General features: G+C 41.5%; 6 protein-coding genes across 13 annotated transcripts; 3 read left to right on the plus strand and 3 right to left on the minus strand.

The window, feature by feature from the left end:
* The first annotated feature begins 1024 nt into the window (after window positions 1-1024).
* LOC116210535 (F-box/kelch-repeat protein At1g55270) lies at window positions 1025-5054 on the plus strand. Its single transcript, XM_031544417.1, has 2 exons — window positions 1025-1513; window positions 3152-5054. Exons 1-2 carry the CDS (start codon window positions 1442-1444, stop codon window positions 4400-4402), a joined length of 1323 nt encoding a protein of 440 aa, XP_031400277.1. The 5' UTR covers window positions 1025-1441; the 3' UTR covers window positions 4403-5054.
* A 401-nt stretch (window positions 5055-5455) lies between these two features.
* LOC116212294 lies at window positions 5456-5980 on the minus strand. The gene has a single exon (XM_031546853.1). The coding sequence runs from the start codon at window positions 5978-5980 to the stop codon at window positions 5456-5458; it is 525 nt and encodes a 174-aa protein (XP_031402713.1).
* A 1146-nt stretch (window positions 5981-7126) lies between these two features.
* Window positions 7127-8910, minus strand: LOC116210536. 2 transcript variants are annotated; one of them, XM_031544419.1, is made up of 2 exons: window positions 8278-8910; window positions 7127-7886 (listed from the first exon to the last, which is right to left on the minus strand). In XM_031544419.1, the coding sequence occupies exons 1-2, from the start codon at window positions 8779-8781 to the stop codon at window positions 7881-7883; spliced, it is 510 nt and encodes a 169-aa protein (XP_031400279.1). In that variant the 5' UTR covers window positions 8782-8910; the 3' UTR covers window positions 7127-7880. The 2 variants fall into 2 exon arrangements, with proteins under 2 accessions (XP_031400279.1, XP_031400278.1); XM_031544418.1 differs by having other exon boundaries at window positions 7127-7851; window positions 8278-8901.
* A 5376-nt stretch (window positions 8911-14286) lies between these two features.
* Window positions 14287-17884, plus strand: LOC116211599 (GPI mannosyltransferase 2). 7 transcript variants are annotated; one of them, XR_004157704.1, is made up of 10 exons: window positions 14291-14684; window positions 14775-14880; window positions 15087-15179; window positions 15258-15453; window positions 15631-15809; window positions 16162-16382; window positions 16516-16676; window positions 16952-17191; window positions 17348-17554; window positions 17682-17884. XR_004157704.1 is itself a non-coding variant. In XM_031546050.1 (8 exons), the coding sequence occupies exons 1-8, from the start codon at window positions 14354-14356 to the stop codon at window positions 17739-17741; spliced, it is 1347 nt and encodes a 448-aa protein (XP_031401910.1). In that variant the 5' UTR covers window positions 14290-14353; the 3' UTR covers window positions 17742-17884. The 7 variants fall into 7 exon arrangements, 4 of the variants coding, with proteins under 4 accessions (XP_031401912.1, XP_031401910.1, XP_031401911.1 ...); XR_004157705.1 differs by having other exon boundaries at window positions 17687-17884; XR_004157706.1 differs by lacking the exon at window positions 16516-16676 and having other exon boundaries at window positions 14287-14684.
* A 144-nt stretch (window positions 17885-18028) lies between these two features.
* LOC116211601 (transmembrane protein 45B-like) lies at window positions 18029-19552 on the minus strand. Its single transcript, XM_031546054.1, has one exon. It carries the CDS (start codon window positions 19194-19196, stop codon window positions 18255-18257), a length of 942 nt encoding a protein of 313 aa, XP_031401914.1. The 5' UTR covers window positions 19197-19552; the 3' UTR covers window positions 18029-18254.
* Window positions 19553-25434: 5882 nt separating this feature from the next.
* On the plus strand, window positions 25435-26338 carry LOC116212443 (dirigent protein 22-like). Its single transcript, XM_031547063.1, has one exon. It carries the CDS (start codon window positions 25446-25448, stop codon window positions 26121-26123), a length of 678 nt encoding a protein of 225 aa, XP_031402923.1. The 5' UTR covers window positions 25435-25445; the 3' UTR covers window positions 26124-26338.
* Window positions 26339-26839: the final 501 nt, after the last annotated feature.

The raw sequence follows: 26839 nt of genomic DNA on the forward strand, positions 1-26839 counted from the left end.
TGTTTTGGAAGATGGTTGAATTTAATAAAGAAGTTATTAATGCGTGACATTTATTTGACTACTAATCTAATATTTATCTTCTAATCTTGACTCAACACAAATTGCATGCACATCAAAGAAGCATTGGATAAACTCAATACCAATACATAGCTTTCGTCAATTAATCATATAGCATTATCGTATGTCGACACCGAGATTAGCAACTTTGGAGAAAAAAGAAGAAAAACTTGGTTTCGCACGGCACTTTTTTTTTTAAGTAGAATACCACTGTCGGCATTTACTTATTTACTAACAACCGATTTTGTTCCTCGTATATTTTTGTCATAAATTAACCCCAAACGTTGGCATTCTGTTTACCATTTATGCCATTCCGTTAACTTCCGTGATAGAAAATTTATTGACGGCGTTACCTTTTCCGTTACGGAAGGGTATAAATGGTAGACATAATATCAATGTTTAGGGTTAATTTGTGATAAAAATATTTTATGAACAAAAACGATTGATAATGAATAAGTGTGTGGTAATAGTGGTATTTTTTTTTTCTCTCCTCGATCTTTGGTTGACTTCTTTCGTCACCATTAGTTGCACATTTCATGCATTGGTACCTTTTTTCCCACCTTCCTTCTCACATTTTTTCCCTCGATACCTGGCGTGTAACCGTACACAGACTGAACAATAGAGATAAACCCCAATTATCAGAATTAAAAACTACGTATCAGAAAAATAAATAAATAAATACCGTTTTTCGTCGTAATCTTTATGAAGGGCGTGCCCGATGGGTAGAACGAACAAAACCGATGTATAAAATGTTTATGGATGGCATGTTGTAACATTGGGGGGAGATGACTGGTTGAATCAAATTGACCGGAGTCCGGCAATGAACAACGGGACCCCGACAGCGCCTCCGACCTTGTCCTCGATTCACCTATTTATTAACAAAATAAAATAAAATCCTTGCGTAAAAGGTAGATTGATTAATTAATGAATTAATTGGTTAAGTGAAATTGATTAATCAATCAATGAGTCTTCTCTCTCTCTCTACGCTGGCCGAGAGCGAAAACGAGAAGTTGGTGGAGCACTCAAAGCCCCCATGGGTCCTCTGCTCTCCTCCTCTTCCTTTTAACTCTTCAACGACGACACCCACTGTAGAGAGAGAAAGAGAAGAGAGAGAGAGGGGGGGAGGGAGGGTCACATTTTTGTTGGCGTAATTAATGAGCAGCGAGAGCTGTTTTGGGGAGCTTCCTCTGTTTGCATTCGGGGGCTGGGCTGCCCTCTTGTTTTTTCTAATCGTCTGTTAGATCAGAATCGGCCCTGATTGAGGAGGGTGGCATCAGCTGCTGCAGCTCTCATCTCTCTCGATCTGTTGTAGCTTTCTCCCGTCTTCTTCCTCCTCCACCTCCTGGTCTTGCTTGCTCCTCTGCTTCTTCTCTTACATGAGTCTATGGACCGAATTGTGGAGCAACGGCAGCAGCCTTCGAATGCCCAGAGGGGCTTCCGGGTCCAAGCTCCACTGGTTAGTCCACCTTACTATCGTTCTCCTTCTTCAGTTTTCGCCCTTGCGGGTTTTGATCTTCGGGCGTTTCTTGAAAGACCCCGAATCGAAATTTTGGTCGGCTTTCTGATGTTCTGAGGATTTTGACTAGCATTTGCCTATGCTGAGAGATTTTCGGATATCTGATTGAGGATGATTGCTTTAATTGGTTTGTCGATTTTGTTGCATCATTGTGAATTTGGTGATTCCAGTGCTTGTTTTATAGGAAAAATTGAAGTTTTGCGTTTAAACCGTGAGAAAAGTCTTTCGGTTGGCCAAGATTACCAGTGGGTGCTGGACAGGGGTAATGAAAAGAATAAATCCCAGATTTTTAAGAATACCCTGATGAAAAGCATCTAAATGTGCAACCTTTGAGACAATTTGATAGGGACCATGTGTCCGAGAATATATTCTTTGTTCCCAGATCATGCTGATAGCTATGTGACCTTATTGAGTGATCGTTTAGTTTGATGAGTGTTTACTAGGGTGATCTGTTTTCTCTTCTTCGTTTCAAGCCTGGTTATCTCTTTTGGGCTTACGTCTCAAATGCTGATCTTGCTCAGTTGCTCTTTGTTTCATCATTTGCTCTGCCAAATTCTGTGGAATACTGTCTTGCAATCCTGCGATACATTTGGAGCTGAAAGCCGGAAACTGTTCTCTTAGTCTTTGATTTCATTGTGTAAATATCATGCTTTTCTTTCATTTGTTAATGGGGCCCTTTTCCCTCCAATCATCCTTATTATTGTTACATTGCAACAGGCAAACCACTTTGGTTTCCCATTCCGTTCCTGAACAAATGTATGTCCAATAACAAGTTTATCCATACATATACTCACACAAATAGATATATATACATATATGCGTGCGTGTGCGTGCGTGTGCCATTTGTTTCTGCTACCAGCTCCAATCCTAACTATGTTGATCTCTTCTCTGACGTGCCTATCTCTTTCTCTTTCAGTTTTCTATGTTACCTCCTCATTTATTTTGTTGGTTGTACATAAGCAGTTTCTCATTCATTTTTTCTCATTTTAGCCCTCTCTATTTCCTGAGTCTTGTTGTCTTTTTATTAGTAAACTGTCTGCATAGCCAGCAATAATCTTACTTGTCGTATCACTTGGTGCTATTGCCACATACACACGCTTGCATCCGCCTTTATACATTTTGATCCTCACTTCTTGTCCACTCAACTTAGTTTCCTAATGGAATGTCCATGGTACCTTCCCTAAAATTTAACCTACAAATAGAGCACTTTGTGAAGATAAAACTATTCAGGCTGTAATTGGCTAAAGCTCACTTTTCTCATCAGACATTGCTCTACCTAGCTATATTTTTATGGATATCGTAACAACGCTAATATCTCCCCGCTGAATATTTCCTAATACCAGGTTTAACTTTTAATTTTATTTTTTCAATAATGAGATCCCTTTTGATCTACTCTGATTCCCTGGGTGGAAAGAGGAATCAACAATATCTGATATATCTTTTCAACAATACCTGAGCCAATGTATATATGAAAATTAACAGCGATCCCTGTGGCATTAGCTTCCCCACATTTTTGCTTTCTCATGTTAAAACCTTCTTCTGTTTCAATAATAATGAGATGTCTACCAAACTTTGCAGGTTGATTCCGTGTCATGCTATTGCAAGGTTGATTCGGGGCTAAAAACAGTTGTTGGTGCCAGAAAGTTTGTTCCCGGTTCAAAGCTCTGCATACAACCTGACATCAACCCTAATGCGCATAGAACCAAGAACTCTCGCAGAGAGAGAACTCGAGTCCAGCCCCCTCTCATTCCAGGCTTACCTGATGATCTGGCCATTGGGTGTCTGATTCGGGTTCCACGAGTTGAGCACAGGAAGCTGAGGCTTGTGTGCAAGAGATGGTACCGCCTCCTCACTGGAAACTACTTCTATTCCCTGAGGAAGAATCTTGGTTTAGCAGAGGAGTGGGTATATGTGATGAAAAGGGATCGCGATGGGAGAATCTCGTGGCATGCCTTTGACCCTACTTACCAGCTCTGGCAGCCCCTGCCTCCAGTCCCTAGTGAATACTCAGAGGCCCGGGGATTTGGGTGTGCTGTTCTGAGTGGGTGCCACCTGTACTTGTTTGGAGGGAAGGACCCGCTGAGGGGATCTATGAGGCGGGTTGTGTTCTATAGTGCTCGGACTAATCGATGGCACAAGGCACCCGAGATGCTGAGGAAGCGACATTTGTTTGGATTTTGCGTAATTAACAACTGCCTTTACGTAGCGGGCGGGGAGTGCGATGGGATCCAGAGGACCCTCCGATCAGCTGAAATTTACGATCCTAACCGGAACAGGTGGAGCTTCATCTCAGACATGAGCACGGCTATGGTGCCCTTCATTGGAGTGGTCTATGATGGGAAGTGGTTCCTGAAGGGACTAGGGACCCAGCGGGAGGTCATGAGTGAGGCATACTGTCCCGAGACCAACATGTGGGCCCCAGTTCGTGATGGGATGGTGGCAGGGTGGCGGAACCCAAGCATCACCCTTAATGGTCAGCTCTATGCCCTGGATTGCCGGGACGGATGCAAGCTTAGAGTTTATGACAAGGCCTCTGACTCGTGGAACCGGTTTATAGACAGCAAACTCCACTTAGGGAGTTCCAGGGCTCTCGAGGCTGCTGCCCTCGTCTCACTTAATGGGAAACTCTGCATTATTAGGAACAACATGAGCATCAGTCTAGTTGATGTTTCAAGCCCTGATAAGCATGTAGAGACAAACCCCCAGATATGGGAGAATATTACCGGGAGAGGACATTTTCGGACAATCGTTACCAACTTGTGGTCGAGCATAGCAGGGCGGAGCGGATCAAAGAGTCATATCGTCCACTGTCAGGTGCTCCAAGCCTGAGAGTCTTGAGAGCTTTTGATTGTTGTTCCTCTATCATGAACTGGTTCAAGCCTTCATGCTGCGGCTGTGAGACTGAACGAGCTTTGTCTAGCATAACCTGGGGCCACTGCACTGACTTAATATTGCTTATGGGTAAAAGGATTTTTGGTTGAGGTGATCTATATATGATGTTGTTGAGCTGAGTATCGAGAAGTTGAAGGATCTTATGGCATAATTGATACCCGAGAGCAGAGAAAATGTGCCCATCTGCTGTTAAGAGATTCGATCATGGAGTGGATTGACAGGGCTTCTCAGGAGGGACATACCAGGACAGGGATAAGGCGACTTTGGTTTTTGACAAAATGGGGATGAATTCGGAAGCAGATTGCTGTAAAAAATGTTGCTGCCGGGCTCTAGTTCGGGTCCGTCCATTTTTTACTTTCTCTCCCTCTCTTTTTTTTTTTTTTGCCTAAAAGAAAATTTCGGTTTGACGTTGTTTATGGCATTGCTTCAGCCTTCAGCAGTACTAGGTATTATTCTCGGAGAGATTTCTTAGTATTCCCCCTTCCCGTTTTGTGTATATACGTAGTTGCAGTCTCATAGATTGTATGTTGTGCTGTATCTCTCTCTTTTGTTTCAAGCAAAGGAGCAGTGTGAATCCGCTTATCCCGAATTCGGTGCCTTCCTCTCTTCTGCTCTAGGACATAGAGAGCCATGGTTTCTGTTCCAATCCCCAGCACCGGAGACCTTGCCGGGGCTTCATGGGTGGGAGACGAGAAACTTAGAGAAGCGGGGTCGGTGCGGTCATTAACTTAGGTTGCTGAGGTACTAAACATTATTCATTAGGGAAATATCCGACATGGTTCTCCGAGTTATTCAAGACTTGATGTATTATTCGAAGAGGAAACAGTAGATTTTACGTAACGTAACGTAACATAACCGGCTTAATATCAATCCGATGGCTCAATTTCGCTTCCAAGCTATCAAACAATCGCATTAGTTACATAAGTATGATACATATCGGCAGAGCATATTTATATGCTTCTACTCGCCATCAATGGCGGCTCCAGAGCTTCACTTCATAGCAGCCTTCTTATCCGTTTCGTCTTCCAAGGACGCCTTGCTTCTACATTCGGGGATTCGTTCGAACTGCTTCATCGGCAGCTTCTCCGACAGGGCACCCACGTAGAACTCCATCATGCCAGAGGCCGAGTCAACCTGGATCGCCGTCACAGAGACCCAGACAAAGAGCTTCTTCGCCTGGATCCCCGACACGCCGGCCGCCGAGCCGTAGCTCATCTTCCCCTTGATCCTCCTGTCGTAGTAGACGAGCTCGTCGAAGTGGACGTAGCAAGGGCGGCCGAGCTGGATCTCGAAGGAGCCGTCGTCGGAAAGGTTGTAGGACTTGACGTTGTTGGGGATGAGGCCCCGGGGGAACCCGTACTTCGGGAGGAGGTCGTGGACGTCGGCGACTCTCGACGGGACGTTGGATGCGAGCTCGGGCGTTCGGATGGAGAGGGAGGGACCGGCCGAGAGGACGAAGACGACGAAGAGGAGGATGAGGGCGGAGAGAAAGGGCGGAGGAGATGAGGAAGCCATTAACGAAGGCGGGGAAGGTTTGGTGGGTGAGGAGAGGCCCCAAAGAAAAAGGATTGAAGTGGAAAGGGCGGGACGGTAATTTAATAGACTGGAGGAGGGTAGAATGGGAAGATCGGGCTTTGCCTTTGTTTCGACGACTTTTCATTTCATGGCAGTTACTTACTTGCACTCAATGGCGTGTAATATTTGACTTTTGTACGCAACTGCATCGCACTGGTTCACGTGCGAAGACCGAACCGGCAAGAAGGGGTGGGGTCGGGTCCAAAGACAATATATAGGATTGTGATTTGATCAAGTAATGGTCACTATAAGTGACTCGACTGTAAAATTTTTCTGGTTAACATCGAGTTTTCACCACGCCTGCGTAGTATTTGATTCTTAAACCGGACCTTATGAATAGTAACATCTATTCGTAAATATTATGGTTCTTTCCTAAGCGGACGCTGAATTCCTAGTGCTACCATAAGGACCAGTTATCAGAAGCCACGATCGAGTTTTATGGACTGCGTTTGATTTGTTAGTGTGATTTTAAAATCATAATTTTGATTTTGATTTTGATTTTAATTGTGGAAAAAGACAAATGAGATGGTATTATAAATTTAATTTGGAAAACGTGTGTTTTTGTTGTTTAGTGAGTAAAGTTAAAATCAAAATCGCGATTCTAAAATCACACCTACATTTCAAACGGGCCTCAAGACCAACAATCTACGAACTATTGGAACGTGGCGTATGAGTTGATGCAACAAATCATATTATAAGTAGAAGAAGATATACCGGGTACGGCACTTTCAGTAGAAGTTGCTATCAGGAATGGGCTCCATCTTATTCATCATCTCCCTCACAGCTTCAGGGATCAACAGCGCCTGGCCGTCGTCACCTGTTGTTGAGACGCCCTCGTCGACAATGACGAGAACAACAACAAGGCTCAAATATAAGATGGAGCATGTGACTGCCGAGCTCCTCTTTCCACTCAAGTTTAGGCTCAAATCTGCTCGTCTCGGATTTGGAATCGGCAGTCACATTTATAGTGAGACTCTGAATCTCCCACGGCCTTCCTATCTGCTGTCCTTCCAGCCCCTGATCGTCTGCTGCTTGCTGTGTCTCATCGTAGCTCGTGTTGAGAAAAAAAAAGTACTTGTCCGATGATTGCATAACACAAACTTCTTATTCATAATTAAAGTTCCAACTAGAACACCAAAATCTGTCAAACCAAACAGGAGTTCAATTGAGAACTTTACAACAACTATAGAATATGTTTTCTTTCAGATGATATGTTACACTAGCTACTCAGAATTCCTTTTAACAGAAGTGACAGTACGATCTATGGGGAAAATATCAATCGAGACCAACACATACACTCTGCCATGGAAGTGCCCCTCACCACACAGATATCACAAACCGGTATAGTTAGTAGGAAAGAACTTCAATGCTTAATAGTTCGACTTGATTCTGGGTTTCTCTTCCATTAATTTACCATCCACATTTTTTCTCCTCTTTGAACTTGCATCAAGTCAAATATCTATCAATTTAGCAGAAGAGGAAGGACCCTGCCGCTTCCTGTTTCTGCATAATAAATAACTGCACGGTAGTGCAATTGGCTGTCGAGGACCCTTCGGACAGTCAAGATGTAGAATCCGAACCAGAACAATCGAGGCTTTAATTAACCCAATCAAACCACACAAGGTTTTTGTGCAATGAAGTTAATGAGAGCAGAGATCACATCTGGTTTTCACAAGAAAAAAATTGAGATAGAGTGACGTTGCTCGTAGCTGATTCCGATGGATTGATCATCTTCCGGGTAAAGAATGTCCGCTCCTCAGGGATGCCTATTCTGTCTTTACCATTGGAGTTTTGCCGACAGAATTCGGGAGCTGCAAATTGCAAAATGATAGCCCAGTTGTTACTTCTGCAGTATGATCAATCGACGTGAAATGAGGAGGATGATTAAGTCGAGGTTCAATTCATTGTATTTATAAATCAAACCGGGTCTTAATTTAGATCGTTTCTCCTGAGAAACGAAACCAACATAGTGACCGGTGTCACGCATACACCTGCAGGACAATCCATATTTACCGGCCAATGTCACATGTATGGCTGTGCAAGCATATATCATACTTCTAATTCATGTTAACAAGGCAATAATTGATTTTTGAGTAAAGCCAATTGATTAAGATCCTGATCGAAGATATCCGAATTCCATGGGACAAAAGGTTTTACTATGGCCAGACAGTGACAGGAACTCTTCATAGAAATAAGCATGAACAGAATCAAGAAGATCATATGGGCATACTTCTTACCTCGGTAACCCGATTCAATGACTCATGGCACAGCCCGGAGACACGGTCTCGACAAGAATGAACTTTCATGAACTGATCGATATCGAGCTTCTTGTTAACGAAGCCGACCTGGAAGTATATCGAATCTGATGGAGGAAGATCGACCCTGATCTCATTGACGTCGAACCAGATGAAGAACCTCTGCACCTGAATCCCCTCGAGCTCCGTGATCGACCCGTAATTGATCTTCCCAGTGATCTGGTCCTCGTAGTAGATGAGGTAGTCGAACTGCACGTAGCAGGGCCCCTTCAGGAAAACAACGAACCGGCCATCGGGGGAGAGGCTGTAGGACGTCACAGAGTCGGGAAGGAGCCCGCCCGGGAGGCCGAACTCGGGCAGGACGTCGTACACCGTCGGCTCGCCGGGTTGAGGCAGGGGCGTGGGCTGCGAGAGGGAGGTGGAGATCGTGAGGAGGAGGGAGAGGACAGGGACGAGACTCTGTTGGAGCTTCGGATCCATAGCCATGGATGTTGGTTTGATTGAGGGAGCAGTGGAGCCCAAACTTATGGGATGATGGCAGTCAAGGTGAGGGAAAGACGAAGGTGAGGAGAAGCTTCATTGTCGAGCTTATTTGGTCTTTTGTTAATGGCGGGGATTTTTGGTTTCAATTTAATCTGCATAATATATTAAGAAAATGGAAAAAAAAATCAATTATTTTCAAAATTTATTATTGAGGGCTAATTTACCAATTAGGATTGCAATCAAGAGAATTAATTAAGGGGAAATTACGGATACTTATCCAACCTTCTATATTTTGTTTTTAATTCTTTCGTTTAATTTTAAGGATGATGTAACATGCATATAATATATTAATGATTTATATGGAATTTAAGGTGAAGACAAAAGATATCTTAATCATGCAGCCATCCATTATGTGCAAGTGTCCAAAATTCCAATCTCCATTATTGTTTGGTGAGAAAATAGGAATATATATACCAGACCATGATCTAGTTTAAATCTGACTATCTAGAATTCCGGAACACGAAAATCCTTAGGACATGTTTGGCCGTCATAATAGAATAGGAAATATGAGGAAGAAACGATAGGATTTTAATTCTAAAGATAGCTTTAATTTTAATTTTGTGTTTGGGTAAAATGTTATTATATTCATAAACATGAGTTTGTGTACTATACTTTTCTTTTATGTTGTGCGTTTGCTTACAATATTTCGTCGGGCGCCAAGTCCCTTCTTTGACGTCTCTCATCGACAATGAAGGCAAGTTAGACTCATACTTCTCCCATTATTTCTATGAAAAGGAGAGTAACGCGACATTGCGGCCCTCGCTAGTGCTGCTCATTGATCACTAGGTTAAGCGAACATAAGTAGCCATACTTTCATTTGGGAAAAGGGACTTTTGAGAAAGACACAATATCAAAAACCCAACTTATGGTGTTATTGCAATAATAAAATACTTTATACAAGTTGCATTCATGAATGATTTTTAAAACAGAGGGAGCAATTTATTTATTTAAGCATCACGGACTATTAATTTTAGTTTATAATCAAATATAAAGTATGCATGCCTTCTTATATTATAATCTAAGATCATTTAAGCAACAAAGATTCGATTCTCCAAAAAAAACAGAAGCAACAAAGATTATTAAATGATTTTTTCACAAGCTTTATTTAGAACTCGCATGCCTTTGATGTTATTGTAATTTATGCATTTTTATTTAATTTCTTTTATATTATTTGACTTTTTTATTTTCATTATTTTTCTTGGCGTGCATCCAAGTATATGGAAGCTCAGTCGGCCTAAACTGATCTAGTTCGAGCTGAGTAGCCTACTAAGGGGTAAAACTAAACTAATTTAGCGTGAATTAGTCTATATAAATTAATTTGGTAAAAGTTAGTGAGAAAAACTCTTATGGTTTTTCATTAAGAAAACTTAACATGTTATGGAATTATCGATGTGAGCCCTAAGGGAGAACGTATATCCATTACTTTACATATGTCTGCTTAAGTGGGAGTTCATTTCTTCACCTGTTATTATGATTAAATTTGAGATACTTATTTTTTTTTTTTTGGGGTGGATACTTCTGTCATAGAACATATCGATACTGTGAGAATATTACCTTTGCCTTGCGGTGCCGATAATTTATGAACTCTATGGTTGTAAATTTGTTGATCCAAGGCAAAATGAGGACCTTTCAAGGACGAGAACTATAATTTGTAGTAGATTGAAGCACTGGCACGGCGGCATGGCCATCCTTCCTTCCAGTTTCTGCCGAGCCGGTACCTCATTTTCTTCCCTTAAAACAATTCCTTTCCGAAGGACAGCATAAGGGCCGACTGTCAAGTTCCTGTCACCTTTGATCGGGAGGAACCTATGGACTCCGTTCCTGACCCAGTGACTCTGAAATGTTCCTAATGGGAAATTTCGTCTGGTCACTCACCAGAGCTTTAGGAACTATGTAATTTCTTTATTACTTGGCTTTGGGACTCGACGGGGAAAGTGTTTTAGCCGGCTCAGGTGTACGTGCCTTCTCCGCCCTAAATGTTGCTGCAGCGGGAGATCGAGTTGTTGGTCATTTCACTCAAAATGAACTGTTTGAGGCACTCGAATCTCCTAATCATCCCTGAAGTCGATTTACTGATGGTTATAGGTCTGATCGGCTTCACAGAAGCAATGTTGACTCCGTGCTCTTGAGCAACACAAGCTTCGATTTCACTAATTATGTTCTGTTCGAGAGCCTTATTAACATCTAGGACTTACTGCAATAGCGACCAAGCCAACCTGGTCTGATTTATCCGTATGACAGCACAAACACCCCGGAAGAAAGAGTTCTGATGAGGTCTCGACCGTCTTCTCTGCATCAGTCGAGTAAATATTTCTTTCTGCCACTATTATGCCATCCTTAATTATTCCCGAGATAAACAAGTTCCCATTAATTGCTCGACCCAAGTCTCCATCACGGATGTTCTTTCTTCCAGGATAATTGTCAAGTTCATTCCTGAGAGTTTCCCAGTTAAGTTCATCCCTGCCCCAATTACCGATTCCAGCACTGGGACTAGAAATCCAAATTTCACCTTCCTTCCCTGTTTCTTCAATCTCCATGCCTTGCTCGGGATCGACCGTCCTGATATCTACATACTCATCGTTATGATCCACATAGCTACAACAAACTCTCCCTTGCCAGTCTATAAAGATAAGCTTGCCTTCCCCAAAAGCACAACTTACGAAGACAATTTTCAGCAAGGCCATAACCACGAGCCATCACCTCCCGAATAAGGCCAAAAGGTTGAGTAAGCTCGATAAAACGCTGTAATGCCTCCTGTCACACTATTTCTGCCGCAAACATGAAGAAAATAAGGGAGGAGATCATAAGTGTGGGACTTGGGCTAGGCGGATTGTAGCCTCCGAATCACAATCTCGAAGGCAAAGTTGGGTCCGGCACTGGGTGTAGCTCTGTATTTGCTCATAGTCTGTAGCCAGAAGAGGGGGTTCTTGGTAATGTGACCGGTGAAAACAGAATCCCTGAGTCACAACTGACCGTAATCGTGAAAAGTCCTCTGATCAGCCCTTGTCATGGTACTGAGGAAGCCAAATCACGGTCATAGTTTTGGAGCTTGTCCGATATATCATCCTCATTAGTTTGATGTTAAGAATGACTCCACCATGAGTAATCATTACACTAGCATCCCAGTTGAGCCTGATTCGATTATAAGAAACATAGATCATCAGGTGAGTTTCCGAGATACCAGAGATATCTTGAGGAAGCAAGGCCTCGAGTGTTTGGTCCAAGAATCTGTCTACAACTAAGGAAGAGTGGGCCAGCTTACATTTTTCCGAGTGAAAGAAACAAAATTCTCGAGTGAAGCTTGCCCGAACTGCCATGTGATATCCTCTGGTCGACAAAATTGCAACTGCATTTTACACATTGGCAATGTTCTCGATCTTCATGAGAGCTTGTCCACCCCTTTGGAATGGACTGGGGGGAGAACAGGGACAGGTATAACTCCGGCCCTTGAGCAACCAAAGAAGGCGTCGACAAAGTCTAGATCAGGGAGGTGAACCAGTAAGACCCTATCATCACTCTTGATCAAAGGTTTCCGGCATTTTAGGAGCTTGTGAGCAGTGAAGTAGCATTCTCTTAAAGTTCCCCCGTAAGTCCTCTGACTGATTGCCCCTTCCTCATCAATCCATGAGTAGAGAATCTTATTCCGCATGACTTCATGAGTACCCTAGTGTCTCAGATATCCTTCAAGAGTAGATCTACCAGTGAACTCTATTCCCGGAAATTCGCCCAATATTTTTGAATTCTTTGTCCTGCCTCAAGGGGAACAAACTCTGCAGAAGTAGATAAAACACTTAAGTATATGGTGCTTATATGATATATCCACTTGGGTTATAGTTCTAGGAAAATCACAACTTGCCTTAACATATTAAAACGTTTACGGACCAAAGCCATTGCATAAGATGAATTTCTCTCGGTAAGCTCAAATTGCCACTAGCCCTCTTCCGTAATACGTGTTTCTCAGGCCTTGATGTTCAGATTCCTATCTCTCATTCAACCCATTCTTCATATCTGCATCCCGATTCAAGAGATTTATTCACCTACATCTAGCATCAAATAGATGCAATATATATGATGTACCGGGAAAAATTATACATACCTTCCGGCCCAGCATGGGGAAGGTACTTAAACTGCCTCTGCAGAACCACCCTCTCGACTTCTCCTCCCATGGATTTGACTCCTTTTATTGCAAGTTCCTTGACAACGGGTCCTGCTACGTTTGCTGAATTTCCGTACGGGAAGACAGTGGTGTCCGCATGGAACCTTTCATCGCAATAGGATTGCCCACTGTTGCAGGGTCATCCATGTATTCACTGAAGTTGTAGATTCCGACTGGAATGCGTTAGAACCCCCTGATCTTCAGGACCACTTAATTGCTGAAAAGCTCCTTCTCTAGTTCACCCACATCAAACACTTGTTCATCAGGTTCTGCAGGAAAAATATTTCCATTAGATCCCCCGAAACGAAAGAGTAACAATGAAACTAGTGGGAGCGTCGTACTTATGCAACGAACCTTTAAAAGCTGGTTTGTAACACGAAGCAAGTGATTAAAGAGTTCGCATAGAAGAAACTGTCGAGTTTTTAATAACTACTTCCTAGAGCGGAAACTTACCTGGAGCTTTGACGGCAATGAACCAGTGAAACAACATAATCATCTGCGAGAATGATATCCCGATATGTCCCGGTAGAGCTTTCAGTAAGAGCGAGCTTGTGGGAGTCCATTTCTTCTAATACAACCCGAATTCTTTCACCAAGCACTATTAGCAGCAAGAACTTGACCACCCAAGTAGTATATCTTTCCCGTAGGACGACTCAGCCGATTAAATCAGTATATCGTAATTAGATATTACATACAATTTATAAAGCATACGAAACAATAGATAACTTATTAATATATCAAGAAAATTAATAAATATACAGTATCTTAATGATAAAAGGTCAAGGATACTTTCTTTTTCCGAGTATCATGCAATTTGAATCTAAGATTTGTTTTTTAAGCCAGACAATTGGGAAGAGGATTACTTATTTTTTACTTTTTATTAAGCAAATTGTAGTTACGAGAATTCAGCTAAACCGAGCATATCTGTGATCTCACTGAAAATATATATAAAAGCAGATTTACAGATTAATTAATTCGCCATAATCACCAGTAAATCTACACCACCATGTGGTCGTAATATATTGCAGCTGATAACCTGACTGCACTCTTGAATGGGCCGACGGGTGGGCCCACTGGCCAGCTCAAGGAGAAATGGGCCAAGCTCGGTCAGTCCCACTACGGAGTAGTACTTGTACTAGGCGCTAAAGTAGAAAACGCGCGAACTGTTAGTTATTTGTCTACGCCGGGCGCATGTACACCAGTGAACATATAAGTTCACACTCACTCTTGGACTCATGTACACCCGGTGTATGTAGGAAACATCCTGTCAAACTTTGCCTCGTATTCGTTGGATTGGATCCCCACTCGCATTCTCTCAACTCCGCCATTCATTTCTCTTACCACCGTGAGATCCCTCCGATGACGACTCCGGTCAGCCACCGCACCACTTTAATCAAGTCGGCCGTCGCCTCTCGGCTCCTCCTCCTATCCCTTATCATCCTCTGGCGGTCACTCGTCAGCCCCTACGACACCTCCGCCGGCCTGAACCCCAGCTGCCTCGCGGACCCCTCACCGTCTCACCCCGTCGGAGCTCAGCCGCTGCTCCCCGGCCTCGGCTCCGCGGTCGAGCGCAGCATCGTGTGGGACGGTGTCTACTACATCCGGATAGCACAGTGCGGGTACGAGTACGAGCAGACCTACGCCTTCTTCCCTCTCCTCCCAATTTGCACCTCCCTTCTCTCTCGCACAGGTTGGGATTCTTCGAGTCTGCGTGTTCGATTTCTCAATTTGATTTTTCTTTTCAAATGGCGCCATCTCCGATTTTGATTGAATGTTGCAGCTTTGTCCCCGCTGGTTCCGGTGATTGGCTACAGGGCTGTTCTGGGCTTGTCGGGTTATCTGATTAACAATGTCTCTTTCGTGCTCGCGGCACTCTATTTCTACAGGTTGGGTTCTCTACTCCACTGCAGCTCTCCTTGTCGATGATTCGATTGGCAATACTATGTGATGCATTTATGCATAATCATTAAGAACGAGGTTTTGGATTGTTGGAATTTCTCTTGAAGTCGTTGAATTTTCTACAACCATTACTTTCTGAGTGCTGTAGTTTATGCAGTTTTAATGGTGGATGGCTATATTGCATCTGAAACAGGCTCTCTCTCGCTATCCTGAAGGACCCAGAGGCATCGCTGCGGGCTTCGATTTTGTTTTGCTTCAATCCAGCGTCCATATTCTATTCGTCAATGTAACACCCGTATCTCTTCCCTTCATAGTCGTTCTGGGGAAAGAAGCGAGTTTGAATGCCCTAGTAATAAATTTGCAGCTACTCAGAGAGCCTATATGCGCTACTTTCAGTTGGAGGAGTATTCTACTTATTATCTGGTGCAAGTAATGTTGCTGTCCTCTGGCTTGCTTTGTCGGGTCTTTCAAGGTCCAATGGAATGCTTAATGCTGGCTACATCTTTTTCCAAGCAATGCACCAGGTTTACAACGCATGGTTTATCAAGAAGAAATCTTTTGTGAGTATTTTGCTTAGTTTGCTTGCTCCATTTCTTTTCTATATAACTTAATTTGGTTTATATCTCTGCCATCATTTACTGATCCAATTTACGGCATTTGATGAACAGCTATAACAATCCTAAAATTGATTTCACAGAGGTGTATAGCGGTTTTCCTCATTTAGTGCTTTCTCTCAGTTGGTTATGCAGGTTCTTGTTGTTGCAGCTCTACGTGGAATATGCATATTTGTTCCATTTATGGCTTTTCAAGCTTTTGGATACTACAATTTATGTCTTGGACGGCTTCCCAACGAACTAAGGCCCTGGTGCAATAGAAGACTACCTCTCATGTACAATTACATTCAGAACCAATATTGGTACGCTAACTTTTTACCGTTAATATGACATCTCCCTTTCCACCTAGGTGGGACTGTTGTAATACATATCATATGGAGACTAGTAAGCATATTTATGGGGACTGGGAATAATGAAGGGATGAGGCAAAACCATCAATCCTATTGACTAGTCATGACTTGTACCGATTTGATGTTACAGAACATGGATGGATAGGTATTTGGCTCTAGTGGCTCCACTGTCATCCTTATCTCGTCTAAAACATATCTCTTGTCCAGCTTGTCTGTGTTTATGAACTTTCATGTTTTGGAGGTTACCTTGGAGGGGATGAAGAGGGAGTATATCACTATTATTTACTGTACCTTTTGATTTCAGGGGAGTCGGGTTCTTGAAGTACTTCCGGATTAAACAGCTGCCCAACTTTCTCCTTGCATCCCCAATCTTATCACTGGCTCTATGCTCGATCATCAGTTATGCAAGATCGAGACCAAGACTCTTCCTTTCGCTAGGCTTTCGAGCCCTTGCTGAGGAAAAGTCTGCAGAGCCACTCTTTTCAATGGAGGCGGTTCAAGAAGACGCCATCCCTAGAAATCCTGGTAGTGCTTTCAGTATTAAATGGTTTTGTGTGAGATACCCACTGCTAGTGATCTCGTACTCTGAATGGACGTTGCATTACTGTTAGCCTACCTAAGTCTTATGTGCCCCTAAGTGTCCGTTTGATTCTAATAGGAAACCGAGATATCAGGAGAAGGAAGCAAACAAGCAAAGAAGTGTTCCCAGTAGAACACGACTTCCCAGAAATAAAACCTTACCTATCACCCTTGGCCCTGCCATTCATTCTGCATTTGTTGTTTATGGCAGCTACAGCATTCTTTGTCATGCACGTACAGGTTAGACTCATTGTGATCCTGATGACTTATATTTATGAAGTCTGGCAGCTGACGTGAAATTTATATGTTTACACATCAAAGTGTTTTCCTTTTGAAAATGGAGAAGCTCTTAATAGGCCATGTCTAAGATTAATTCAATATGATGCATGGGTCTTCTATTTTGTGTAAAATGGTGCATTTGCATTTACTAAGTTGCGACTTAACCATTTGAAACTGTTGCCTCTTCATGTTATTCCATCTGAATGTCGCTATTATTATCGGTGATATCTTGGCAGGTAGCCACTCGTTTCTTGTCTGCAAGCGCTCCTCTGTATTGGTTTGCTGCTTATTTGATGGTGTCTCCTGGTGGTTCCGGTTATACAATTTGGGCTTACTCTGGGGCTTACATTCTTCTAGGCAGCCTGCTCTTCTCGAACTTCTTTCCTTTCACCTAATGGGATGGATAGATTAGCCCATACGAGTTTCGCACTGCAGTCAATTTTGCACGGTCCTTCAATGTAGAATTGCCTTGTCAGGTTCTCGACACAAGCTCTTTATTTTTCAATTTACACAACTCAAGCTTGTTAATGGTCCTCCCGATTTATTTTATTCTTTTGGATGACCTACAAATGAATGAGGTCTTGGATTCTTATGAGATTCATCCTGTGCCTTCTCAATCCTGTTGTCCGTAGGGTTGGGATTCTCGATCTCTCTTGGACTACAAAGAAGATATATTTTGATGATCGCCAGCGTTTTTCGGTTTGACAGTTTGAGAAAACAAAAGAGGGAGGATTACCATTCACATATCAACTGCGCCCTATCCATTTTACTTTGCTGTTCTAGTTCAATGGTCATACATGCACAAGCTTGCTTCACATCATCGTCGTCCTTAAATGAGAGTATGTTATGATATGTGTCTTTCTTATATCGTGACATCGTGAACTACTTATGGGCCATGGCGTTGCTTGCTGCAGAAGCTTTCATTGAAGTATGAGGTTTTTAAAGAGTTGCTTGGAATGTGCGCAGGACAGACTTGATTGCAAGACAAGGTGGCTGTTCCTGTTTTGTTCTGCTCAAGGGAGTTAGACACCAAAAGATCTGTTAACCTCGTCAAGTTGCCCAATTGGTCATGCCCCGATTCCTGATGATATGATGAGTGTATTGTACAGTTACATGGGTCGTAGTGCGAATATGTGTTGATAAATCGAAGGTGCTATCATTCACGGGTACGTGCAGAAGATCACGCCGCTTCAGGCTCGTGAATTTAAAGCAATGGTGAATGGTTGATTAAAAGATAATTCACTACAAAATATTTATACATAATGGAGACTTAAGTGGTTTATATTTCGAATATAAAAGAAATCAGAAAAAAATAATAAATCACTCATCTACTCACAATTTCATAAACCAAACAGATATATGCAACTTAAATTAATCCCATGAACCTAATAAAGCTAATCACCATTTTTTCCCGTGAGATTGTGGACTTAACCTATTGACTACGACTAATCCCATTGAAGCATCGGCCTTGGCTCTAATCACAAAACAAATAACAATTAACCAGACACCTATGTGCTAATCAGTTTGCTTCATCCCTTGTTACCTGCCGGTATCTATGGCTGCAAACTGTTTCCTCACGCGACTGAATCCATTCAGATCCCGGAGTTCGCCCTTCTTGTGTGACTCCACGTCGTCGCTGTCCTCTTCGAGCACCAGATCCTCCTTTGTGAGGGACATGTACTCCGAGTTCTTGCCATAGAACCTCATCATGATGAGGTAGAGAGAGACAGAGAAGACCGTCACCAATATCAGGAACCAGCTGAACTCGATGTTCACTAGCGACTTGGCTCGGTGGAGGTCCTCATCAGTCCCACACCGGACCACCTGGTGCCCTTCCTCCAAGTTCTCGAAGCAACCCCTGGGCATGAACTGGGGCGTCCATAGCATGAAGCCCATGACAATGAGCCACAGGCCTTGGAACAGTATGCTGGAGGACCGCACGAAGCTGACCAAGAAGCTGTCCCGAAAAGGTATGCCTAGCAGGGTAGTTGCAAGAGAGGTGAAGATCACGAGTTGCAGGAGCAGGTGGTACTGCCCTTCGACGCCCATGTGGTCGGCCGAGTGGAGGTGGAATAGGAGCAGCTGCTGACCAAAGGCTATCGAGGCCATCAGCTGGGTCAGCCCATAGTGTGCACTAGGCCTGATCCTGTCAAGGGCTACTGCAAAAGCTGCGTAGGTCAAGAAGGTTAGGGAGATCGTAGCGTGCTCAAAGTTGTGGAGGTGGTTCGACGGGATGGTGCCATCAACATCGAAAGGTTGATGGCTTCTTGGGCCTATGAAGAGCTCCATGCAAATGGACATTGATGAGGCTACCGTGATCAAGAAGAGCTCTAGGTACTTGAGCCTCGATGCCGGGAACCATGGAAGAGATGCATAGGCGTCCGGGTGGAGGACATGGAGCTTGATGTGGTTGTAGAGGTGCCATAGTCCTAACAAGAAGAACCCGAAGCCCGGCGCCACATGACCAACGAGAGTGCCCATATATGTTTTCCCCCGGCAATCCTCCAACAGACTATACCTCTTGCACGATGAGCTTTCTTGACCGTCAGGGCAAAGGTTGACGATACTGACGGTGTGATCGCGTTTCTATCGGCCCTTTGAGTTATAGACTAAAGCACTAAAGACTTTCACAATTCCTGCATCTTTCTCGACTTTCTTGATATGGATCGTTATGGCGATTCTTGCTCGAGTTCTTTGGAGTCTTGGGAGAGAAATGAAGGGAGGAGTGAAGCCCAAGTTTTGGTGGGAGAAAAGGGGGAGAGGATGCAGCTTTAAGGAAGGGCGTTGGTTGGAAGTTTGAACATAGGATGGTAAGAGGGTCTAGAGGTTTCTATAGGGCATGGATGGAGGGATTCCGTGGGTTTGAATCTCATCTTGGCCAATACAAGGTATTCCCATATTATATTTTATTAATCGAGAATGCTTTACCATTTTTTTTTTTTTAGTTTTGCTTACAAAATACTTTCAACCAACTTTTGAACTCTCCTAACACGGGTTATAATTTGTTCGCAATTAGATTATAATTTGTTCGATGATAGCACAATTTATCAATTATATCACATTTCATGACCATATTTGAATGTGAAAAATGGTATTGATACATGGGAAGTTGAACGTTGACTTCTTGTATTCCGCGGGAAGCTGATCTTCTCTAGAAGAGGAGAGGACAAACACAATCTGGCTTTCATTGTGGATATAGACCCGTACACTAGTTGACAAGTAATTACCCCTCGTAAAATCAAATTTGTTGACAACCTAATTAATTTAGAATTGTATGCGTACCTATTTGATTCCCCAATATGAATCCATCCGTAGCTTTCTTGGGCAACAAAATATGATCCTAGAACAAAAGGGCCAAGGTCCGGAAACCCGGTAACACGACTGGTAAACACATTATATCAAGATATATGAATCTTGGGAGAGTGTTGCCCCAATGATGATCGCCCACCACAAGCGATAGATAATAATAGCCGCTTTCGCAATATCCAGGGGGTTTATTCGTATGCATCGATAAAGGAAAAATTCCGAATCCGGATCATAGGGGGACTGCATTCTAAATATTGCTTCGGTCCTGAGGATGTCCGCTTTTATAAACGTGTTTAATTGCTTCTCTTGCGACGGTTGTTCAATTATGTCGTCTCATCTGAGCATTACCCTGAGTTATTTCCATAGTGCATTTGTAATTTCACGTAAGAAAATTCAAAGTTGGCTTCCTTTTCCATCCCTAAAATTAATATAATATAATCACTCACATGCATCATGAGATATTCTTATCCAATTTTCTCACAAATGGTGAAGACAAGCATCTAATCCCGTCACTCGGACATGTATATATCTACACGTATCTCAAATATAAATGATATAATTTTGAATATATCAGAGTCCGTACACTCGCTGTCGATATATATAGTCGGTTTTCTTTGTAGCGATGTACACACACAGGGATAATAGTCTATTAAATCTTACACTTTTTTTTTTTTTGCTTTTTTACATTTGATATTACATGATATTAGGCCTTTAATTATAGATTTAGAAAATGGCAATTAAGGTATTATGATCGGATCGTGATTTAGGTCATCAGTGACGTTTGTCCCCCTGTCAATACAAACACTTGAAATTTCTTTGTGATACAAAATGACATGTTTTCATCATTTTCTGTTCGAAATTATTCATTTAAAATTATTATGTTATATGCTTTTACATGAATATTGTGCTTAAAGAGTCAACAACAACCATCGTCAGCACGAATAACATTATGAGTATCATCACAACAAGAAATGAACCAAAAGGTTAATTTTCTCATCCGGCACGAACCGGTTGTTCAAGTCGATGCTCAAACGTTGACAACATACTTGAAATTTTTTTCTAGCAGTATATATATAGCAGCATCAGCTTAATCCGATGGATTCTGGGGATCGACTAGCTTACCCATTATGGTTAGTTAGTTACCGAACAGCAGGTCTATATATATACAACCGATGAAGATTGACGAGTGTCCTGGTTCGATGTCCACGAATATCTGGACATTCAAAAGCAAGGTTCACCGAGTAAGGTCCTTGATTAATTGTTTCTTTCTGCATATGATTTATGAATATGGAGAATTCAGAAGCCATGGGAGCACCTGCGATTAGCTGCGATGGTGAGATCAGGTCGGCCTCACCTGACTGGGCTCGCTACGAATCTTCTCGGGCCCACTGTTCAGAGCCCATACATTTCATTGTGATGATTGGACGGCCCACTTGAGCGACTAATGGGCTGAATTGAGCCCATCTTCTGATTTTCATCCTACTTACATTATAACTAGAAGGACCTTACTTTTAGTATATTAAGATTTCATTGTTATTTCAGAACGCATGAATTCGCCTTAGTTTTAGTATGTTGAGATTTCATTGTTTCCTTTCGTCCCTGATTTTTGCTCTTTTTTTTTTTGTGGTTACTGATTTCGGTTTTGGTTTCGTTTCATTTCGTTTGCATCGGTCCTTCACTTTCCGTAATTTTGCAAGCAGGAGACAATTTAGTAAGCAAGCATGCATTATATGCACTATATCGTTTCTTTATCCTCCTGATCTCTCCCCAGGGTTTTCGATTTTCCCTGCTTCTCTTTCTTGCCGTCTCATGGAATGTAAAAAGCAGGTAAGTTGCCCGAATTTAAGGAGCTTGGTATGCCAAACCCGATTCCATTGTATTTCATATATCTGATTTCTCGATCCGTGCTTTGTTCTCTCCTCTCTGACTATATTGCTAGGGTTCTAATATTCAGTATCCACGTAAATCAATCTATCTATCCATCTGATCAAGTTTAGACCACGGAGAGTACCATTGATGAGCTTGGCAAGTGTGGCTCCAGCCACGGATATGTCTCAAAAGGCCTTCTTGATTTGAGCCCAAAATGTGATCTGTAGTTCGGGTATATTTTTATTTTATTTATGTATGTGTATGTATATAATATCTACATTAATTAACTATCTGTCTCTGTATGTGTCTGTATATATTGTTTAAATAAGTCGACAGGCTGAAAGAATATTGGGCTTTCATATTTGTAGGCTGGATATATGCATGGGGAATTGCGGCCTGAGCCCTGACACTGTGTTTGGGAGTTACTTCTATTTTCGAAAAAGAAATAATGCCTACAGTTGTAACGATATAAGCCAATGCAATTCCAAATATTAATTTTCTCAATAGCAGCTATATTAAATTATAAGAACTGGTTTATGATTGTTTTGGACACTTTCTCTCTTGCGAAGTCTATCCCTTTCTCTTCCTCTCATAAAGTTCGAATTACACAACCATGAGCCTGAACCCAAGTGAGATTGTATTTCCATCTGTAACTGAGGTTTTTGATCCTCGTTTTCTCTTTCACTTTTTTTTTTTTTCATTATGTCTAGGTGTCACCATATCTTATCTTTTTCTTTAGGAGTCTCATCTTAATTCTTGATAACTATTCATATAGATTCATAAAATAAAAATAATCATATATATTGGCGCAAATTCTGTCTTTTGTTTCTCACTGTGGAGTACAGCCTGTATGTCTTGCATTGAATATTGATGGCATGCTATTATTGGTGATTTTCTCTCTTTTTTGTCCCATATTGTCAATCAATTATTGAAGAAGGTGAAATTTCATCAGTTCCTTCGTTAGTGAAACGGGACAAATGCCCAAATATTCATCAGTTACTGTTCAATCATTATTCATACAACGGCTGTGTCTGCGTATATATATTTCTCATATATATATATATATATATATATATACGCAGGCTATATATAACATCAAGACTCATGTTTACTCATATAAAGTTTCAGTGATGCAACAAGTAAATTATACATCGATTCAAAGTGAAGTAAACTAACCAACAAAGTTGGTGGAGCGGTAAACAGGACCTTTAGAAAAGAGGAAACCGCAAGTTTGATTCTCGAAAGCACACTTGTTGGGAAGAAAAATAATCTTTAATACTTGATTTCCTGAATTGTGAGACTAATGTCTCTCATAATTTTCTTTTTTTAATTATTGACGGTGTATCAGAACTAATACCAATACCCCCAAGGTTAACTATATCATCCAGTGTATCATAACTAATACCAATACCCCAAGGGCTTATTAACATCGTATTAGACCCACGGACCTCCTTATACAATTGAAAAAAAAATATCATCCATTATGCTCCAGCTTTCAAAGTCCAATGCTCATGCGTCGTGCCAATCAACCTATAATTTCGGGAGCTTGTTCCAGCAAACTATGTACACGTTTAGTAAATTTAGTAAATCTTAGAGTGTGTTTGGATTCGCAACAATTTTCAACTCAACTCAACTCCATTTATTTTCAATTCAACATCACAATCATTATTTTTTTTATATTTTAAATATTTTTAACCATTCAATTCAATTTTTAATATTAAATTCTCTCAACTATTCATTATTTTTTCACAATTCAACAACACAATCATTACTTAATCATTATTTTCTCTTAATTATTTATTATTTTTTCACACTTTTTCTCATAATTCAACAATACAATCATTACAAACCAATTAAAATCAAAACTCAACTCAACTCAACTCTCAATCCAAACACACCCTTAGCCACTATCTAATCCCCAACTATATGACCAACCGTAACCTATAGCTTGGGCGACGGTTCCTATGCGCTAGCGCTACAGTGAAAATCAGGATAAGTTATTTCAGTTCCATGTCCACAAACATCGTTATATTTGAAAATACATGTTATGCTGTAATCTGGTCTCGGTCGATTCTTTCTGCATATAATTACAAAACTCATAAGGTTAAAGTTTCTGCCCATCATCGCAGGTGTTGAGATAGGGTGCATGAGCATGCACCTCACCTGGCCAGTTCCAACTTTTATTGGGTCGAAAATTCACATCCATTTAGCCCATTCTTATGATTGGGCCAACTTTCTTGGCCCACTTAAGTGAATAGTGGGCTGAACTGAGCCCATGCCCATATTTCATATTTTAATTGCATATATTTAATAAATATTGATCACATAATTGTAACTAATAATTCCATCATTGTAAATAATCATATAATATAATTAAATTAATCTTTGTAACATAACTAATCCTATACGCAATCTTTTATTCATATACTTGTATACGGGGTTATCAAGCCGAACGAATTCGTTTTGCCGAATCTAGTCAACTTATTTAATTGGACCATCAAATATTTGTCGGGACATTAGTGCAGCCAATAACAGTGAGAGATGAGATACGACGACGTAAGTGGCATGAAATGTTGATTTTCTGCCTGGTAGGTGAACAGGGTCTACGTAATAATTCAATTTGGTCAAAAATAGGGTTCCCATTCCGAAAGCTTCCTGGAACTTTACCTTCTCCACTTCTTCATGAAGATTGCATCCTCAAATGAATATTACATTAGTAAATCATGAATAGTAGGGCCTGCACATATTAGTGATTTATAATTTTAATAGAACGAAACGAAATTGTTCAAATACATCATAATCCTCACATTACTTTTTTTTTTTTATACATATGTCTAATTTAAGCCGGCTATTTTGATCAAATATGTATTCATATATATGACCAGCACGGCATGAAAAATTATTTTATCGCATGGAACGATTATTGGAGACACGTCAGGAGAGTGCGCATAATAGTTTTTATGTATGTGTGTATATACAAATATATGTATATATATGTATATAAATGTGTTAAAGGTTGTTACACGGTATGACCTTTCATCAGAGTCAAAGAAGAAAGGAAAATCACACCGAAAAAAAAAAGGAGTTTGTGGCCAAAAAAGTTGTGAAGAGTTTTGTAAACGAGACGCATATGTCAAGTGTCATTATTATCAAACTAAAATGTCAGAAGGCAACACTAAACCCAAGATTACGCATTGCTAACGAGTAAAAAACACGCATCATATAATAAAAAAATTATTTATTTATGTGGACGAATTTTTTTTTTTATAAAAAAATTGAAATTTACTGTAAGTATTTTTTTTTTTGCTTAGATTTACTAGAAAATGTCTCGATTGTAATTAAGAGATCAACTCAACACGATATTCGACTAAAGATTAGTCCCAGACCGAGTTAAATTGTGTATATTAATTACATGAACCTTCTCGGAAAAAAAAAAAAAGAAAAGTACATGAACCTGAACCTGAAACGTGGTAAAATATATTTTTCCAAAATATCAATTTTCTATGGAACAACTCAGTCCCTCTCTATCTGTCTGATCTATATATGTCTGTAGGTATGTGTCTCAAAAAACCCCCCGCCCACCAACTCCAACTCTCCTTCAGCACAAACTTGGTAAGAGAGTCTGAGAGGAAGATGGCCAACGTTGCAACCATTCCTAGTTTCCGCTCCGGTTTCCTCGTGCTCTCCCTCTTGTTCTCCACTTGTTTCCTAGCTTCGGTCGCCGGACTGGACGAGAACCCCGGCGCCTTTGGACGGACCCTCGACCGGAAGCTGATGGGCCTCAAGAAGGAGAAACTGAGCCACTTCAGGTTCTACTGGCACGACGTCCAGAGCGGCAAGAACCCGTCGTCCATCATGGTGGTTCCGCCCGTCAATAATTCGCAGACCGCCTTCGGGCAGGTGAACATGATCGACAACCCCCTAACGCTGGACCCGGAGATCGGCTCAAAGATGGTGGGACGGGCACAAGGGTTCTACGCCCTGGCGGACCAGGGCCAGATCGGTCTCCTGATGGCCCAGAACTTCGCCTTCATGGAGGGCAAGTACAATGGCAGCACGATCACCGTGCTGGGCCGCAACCCCGTCTTCAACCAGGTGAGGGAGATGCCGATCGTCGGCGGCAGCGGCCTCTTCCGATTCGCCCGGGGTTACGTCCAGGCCCACACCCACACCTTTGATATCAAGACCGGGGACGCCACTGTAGAGTACAATGTGTATGTCTTGCACTATTGACGGCATATATAAGTCATTGGTGCTCTTTTTTTCCTTTGTTCTTTGTCTCCTTTTGAAATAATAATTTATCTTCGGTTTTCACATTTGCTATTATAGATATTGTCGATGCACAATAAAATTAGGTTGGAACTGTCTAGAGTAAGGCTCCTATTCCTTCACGTCGGGGCCCTGGTTGTCTTTGTATACTGATGAGTTAAGGTAACAATATTTTCTAATCGCATCGGGTGTCCTTTGAATCGAGACATTTTCCGGACGAAAAAAATTTGTACTTGAAATAGGATGGCCTTCTATTTGTATATATACATATAAGAGCAAATGCGATATATACCTCTGCAAAAGCAACTGATTACGTAATGTTTACGGTCGATGAATATTATCATTTGGCTATACATACATACATAAATACGTACATATATATATATATATATATCATCTGCAAGTAGACCCGATCGAGAAATTCATTATACACAAAGGTAAACGACAACCTTAATTATCGATCGGGCTGATCAGTGACTATATATAGATGATTTCTGATCTGGTCCTTGCACAAATTTTAGTTATATAAATAAAATGGAAAAGTGTCCACTTAATAAATTATAAATTATTTTATATGTTTATAAAGATGAGGGTCTATCAACGCATGCCATGGGCTCCCTAAGGGAATTATGGTAGGGTTACGCTTTTTCTGCTTCTTCCTTTTGGCCTGTTCTCCATGA

Source organism: Punica granatum, chromosome 6, assembly GCF_007655135.1.
Source record: "Punica granatum isolate Tunisia-2019 chromosome 6, ASM765513v2, whole genome shotgun sequence".
In the NCBI taxonomy this organism is placed as follows: domain Eukaryota; kingdom Viridiplantae; phylum Streptophyta; class Magnoliopsida; order Myrtales; family Lythraceae; genus Punica; species Punica granatum.

Bases quoted from the DNA above. Each gene is read 5' to 3' on its own strand.
- LOC116210535 (XM_031544417.1), top strand. From the start codon at position 1,442: ATGGACCGAATTGTGGAGCAACGGCAGCAGCCTTCGAATGCCCAGAGG. The intron at 1,514-3,151 runs GTTAGTCCACCT...CAAACTTTGCAG, and splicing joins TCCGGGTCCAAGCTCCACTG to GTTGATTCCGTGTCATGCTA.
- LOC116212294 (XM_031546853.1), bottom strand. From the start codon at position 5,980: ATGGCTTCCTCATCTCCTCCGCCCTTTCTCTCCGCCCTCATCCTCCTC.
- LOC116210536 (XM_031544418.1), bottom strand. From the start codon at position 8,781: ATGGCTATGGATCCGAAGCTCCAACAGAGTCTCGTCCCTGTCCTCTCC. The intron at 7,852-8,277 runs GTAAGAAGTATG...TGCAATTTGCAG, and splicing joins CATTGAATCGGGTTACCGAG to CTCCCGAATTCTGTCGGCAA.
- LOC116211599 (XM_031546049.1), top strand. From the start codon at position 14,354: ATGACGACTCCGGTCAGCCACCGCACCACTTTAATCAAGTCGGCCGTC. The intron at 14,881-15,086 runs GTTGGGTTCTCT...CATCTGAAACAG, and splicing joins GCGGCACTCTATTTCTACAG to GCTCTCTCTCGCTATCCTGA. The intron at 15,454-15,630 runs GTGAGTATTTTG...GCTTTCTCTCAG, and splicing joins TTATCAAGAAGAAATCTTTT to TTGGTTATGCAGGTTCTTGT.
- LOC116211601 (XM_031546054.1), bottom strand. From the start codon at position 19,196: ATGGGCACTCTCGTTGGTCATGTGGCGCCGGGCTTCGGGTTCTTCTTG.
- LOC116212443 (XM_031547063.1), top strand. From the start codon at position 25,446: ATGTGTCTCAAAAAACCCCCCGCCCACCAACTCCAACTCTCCTTCAGC.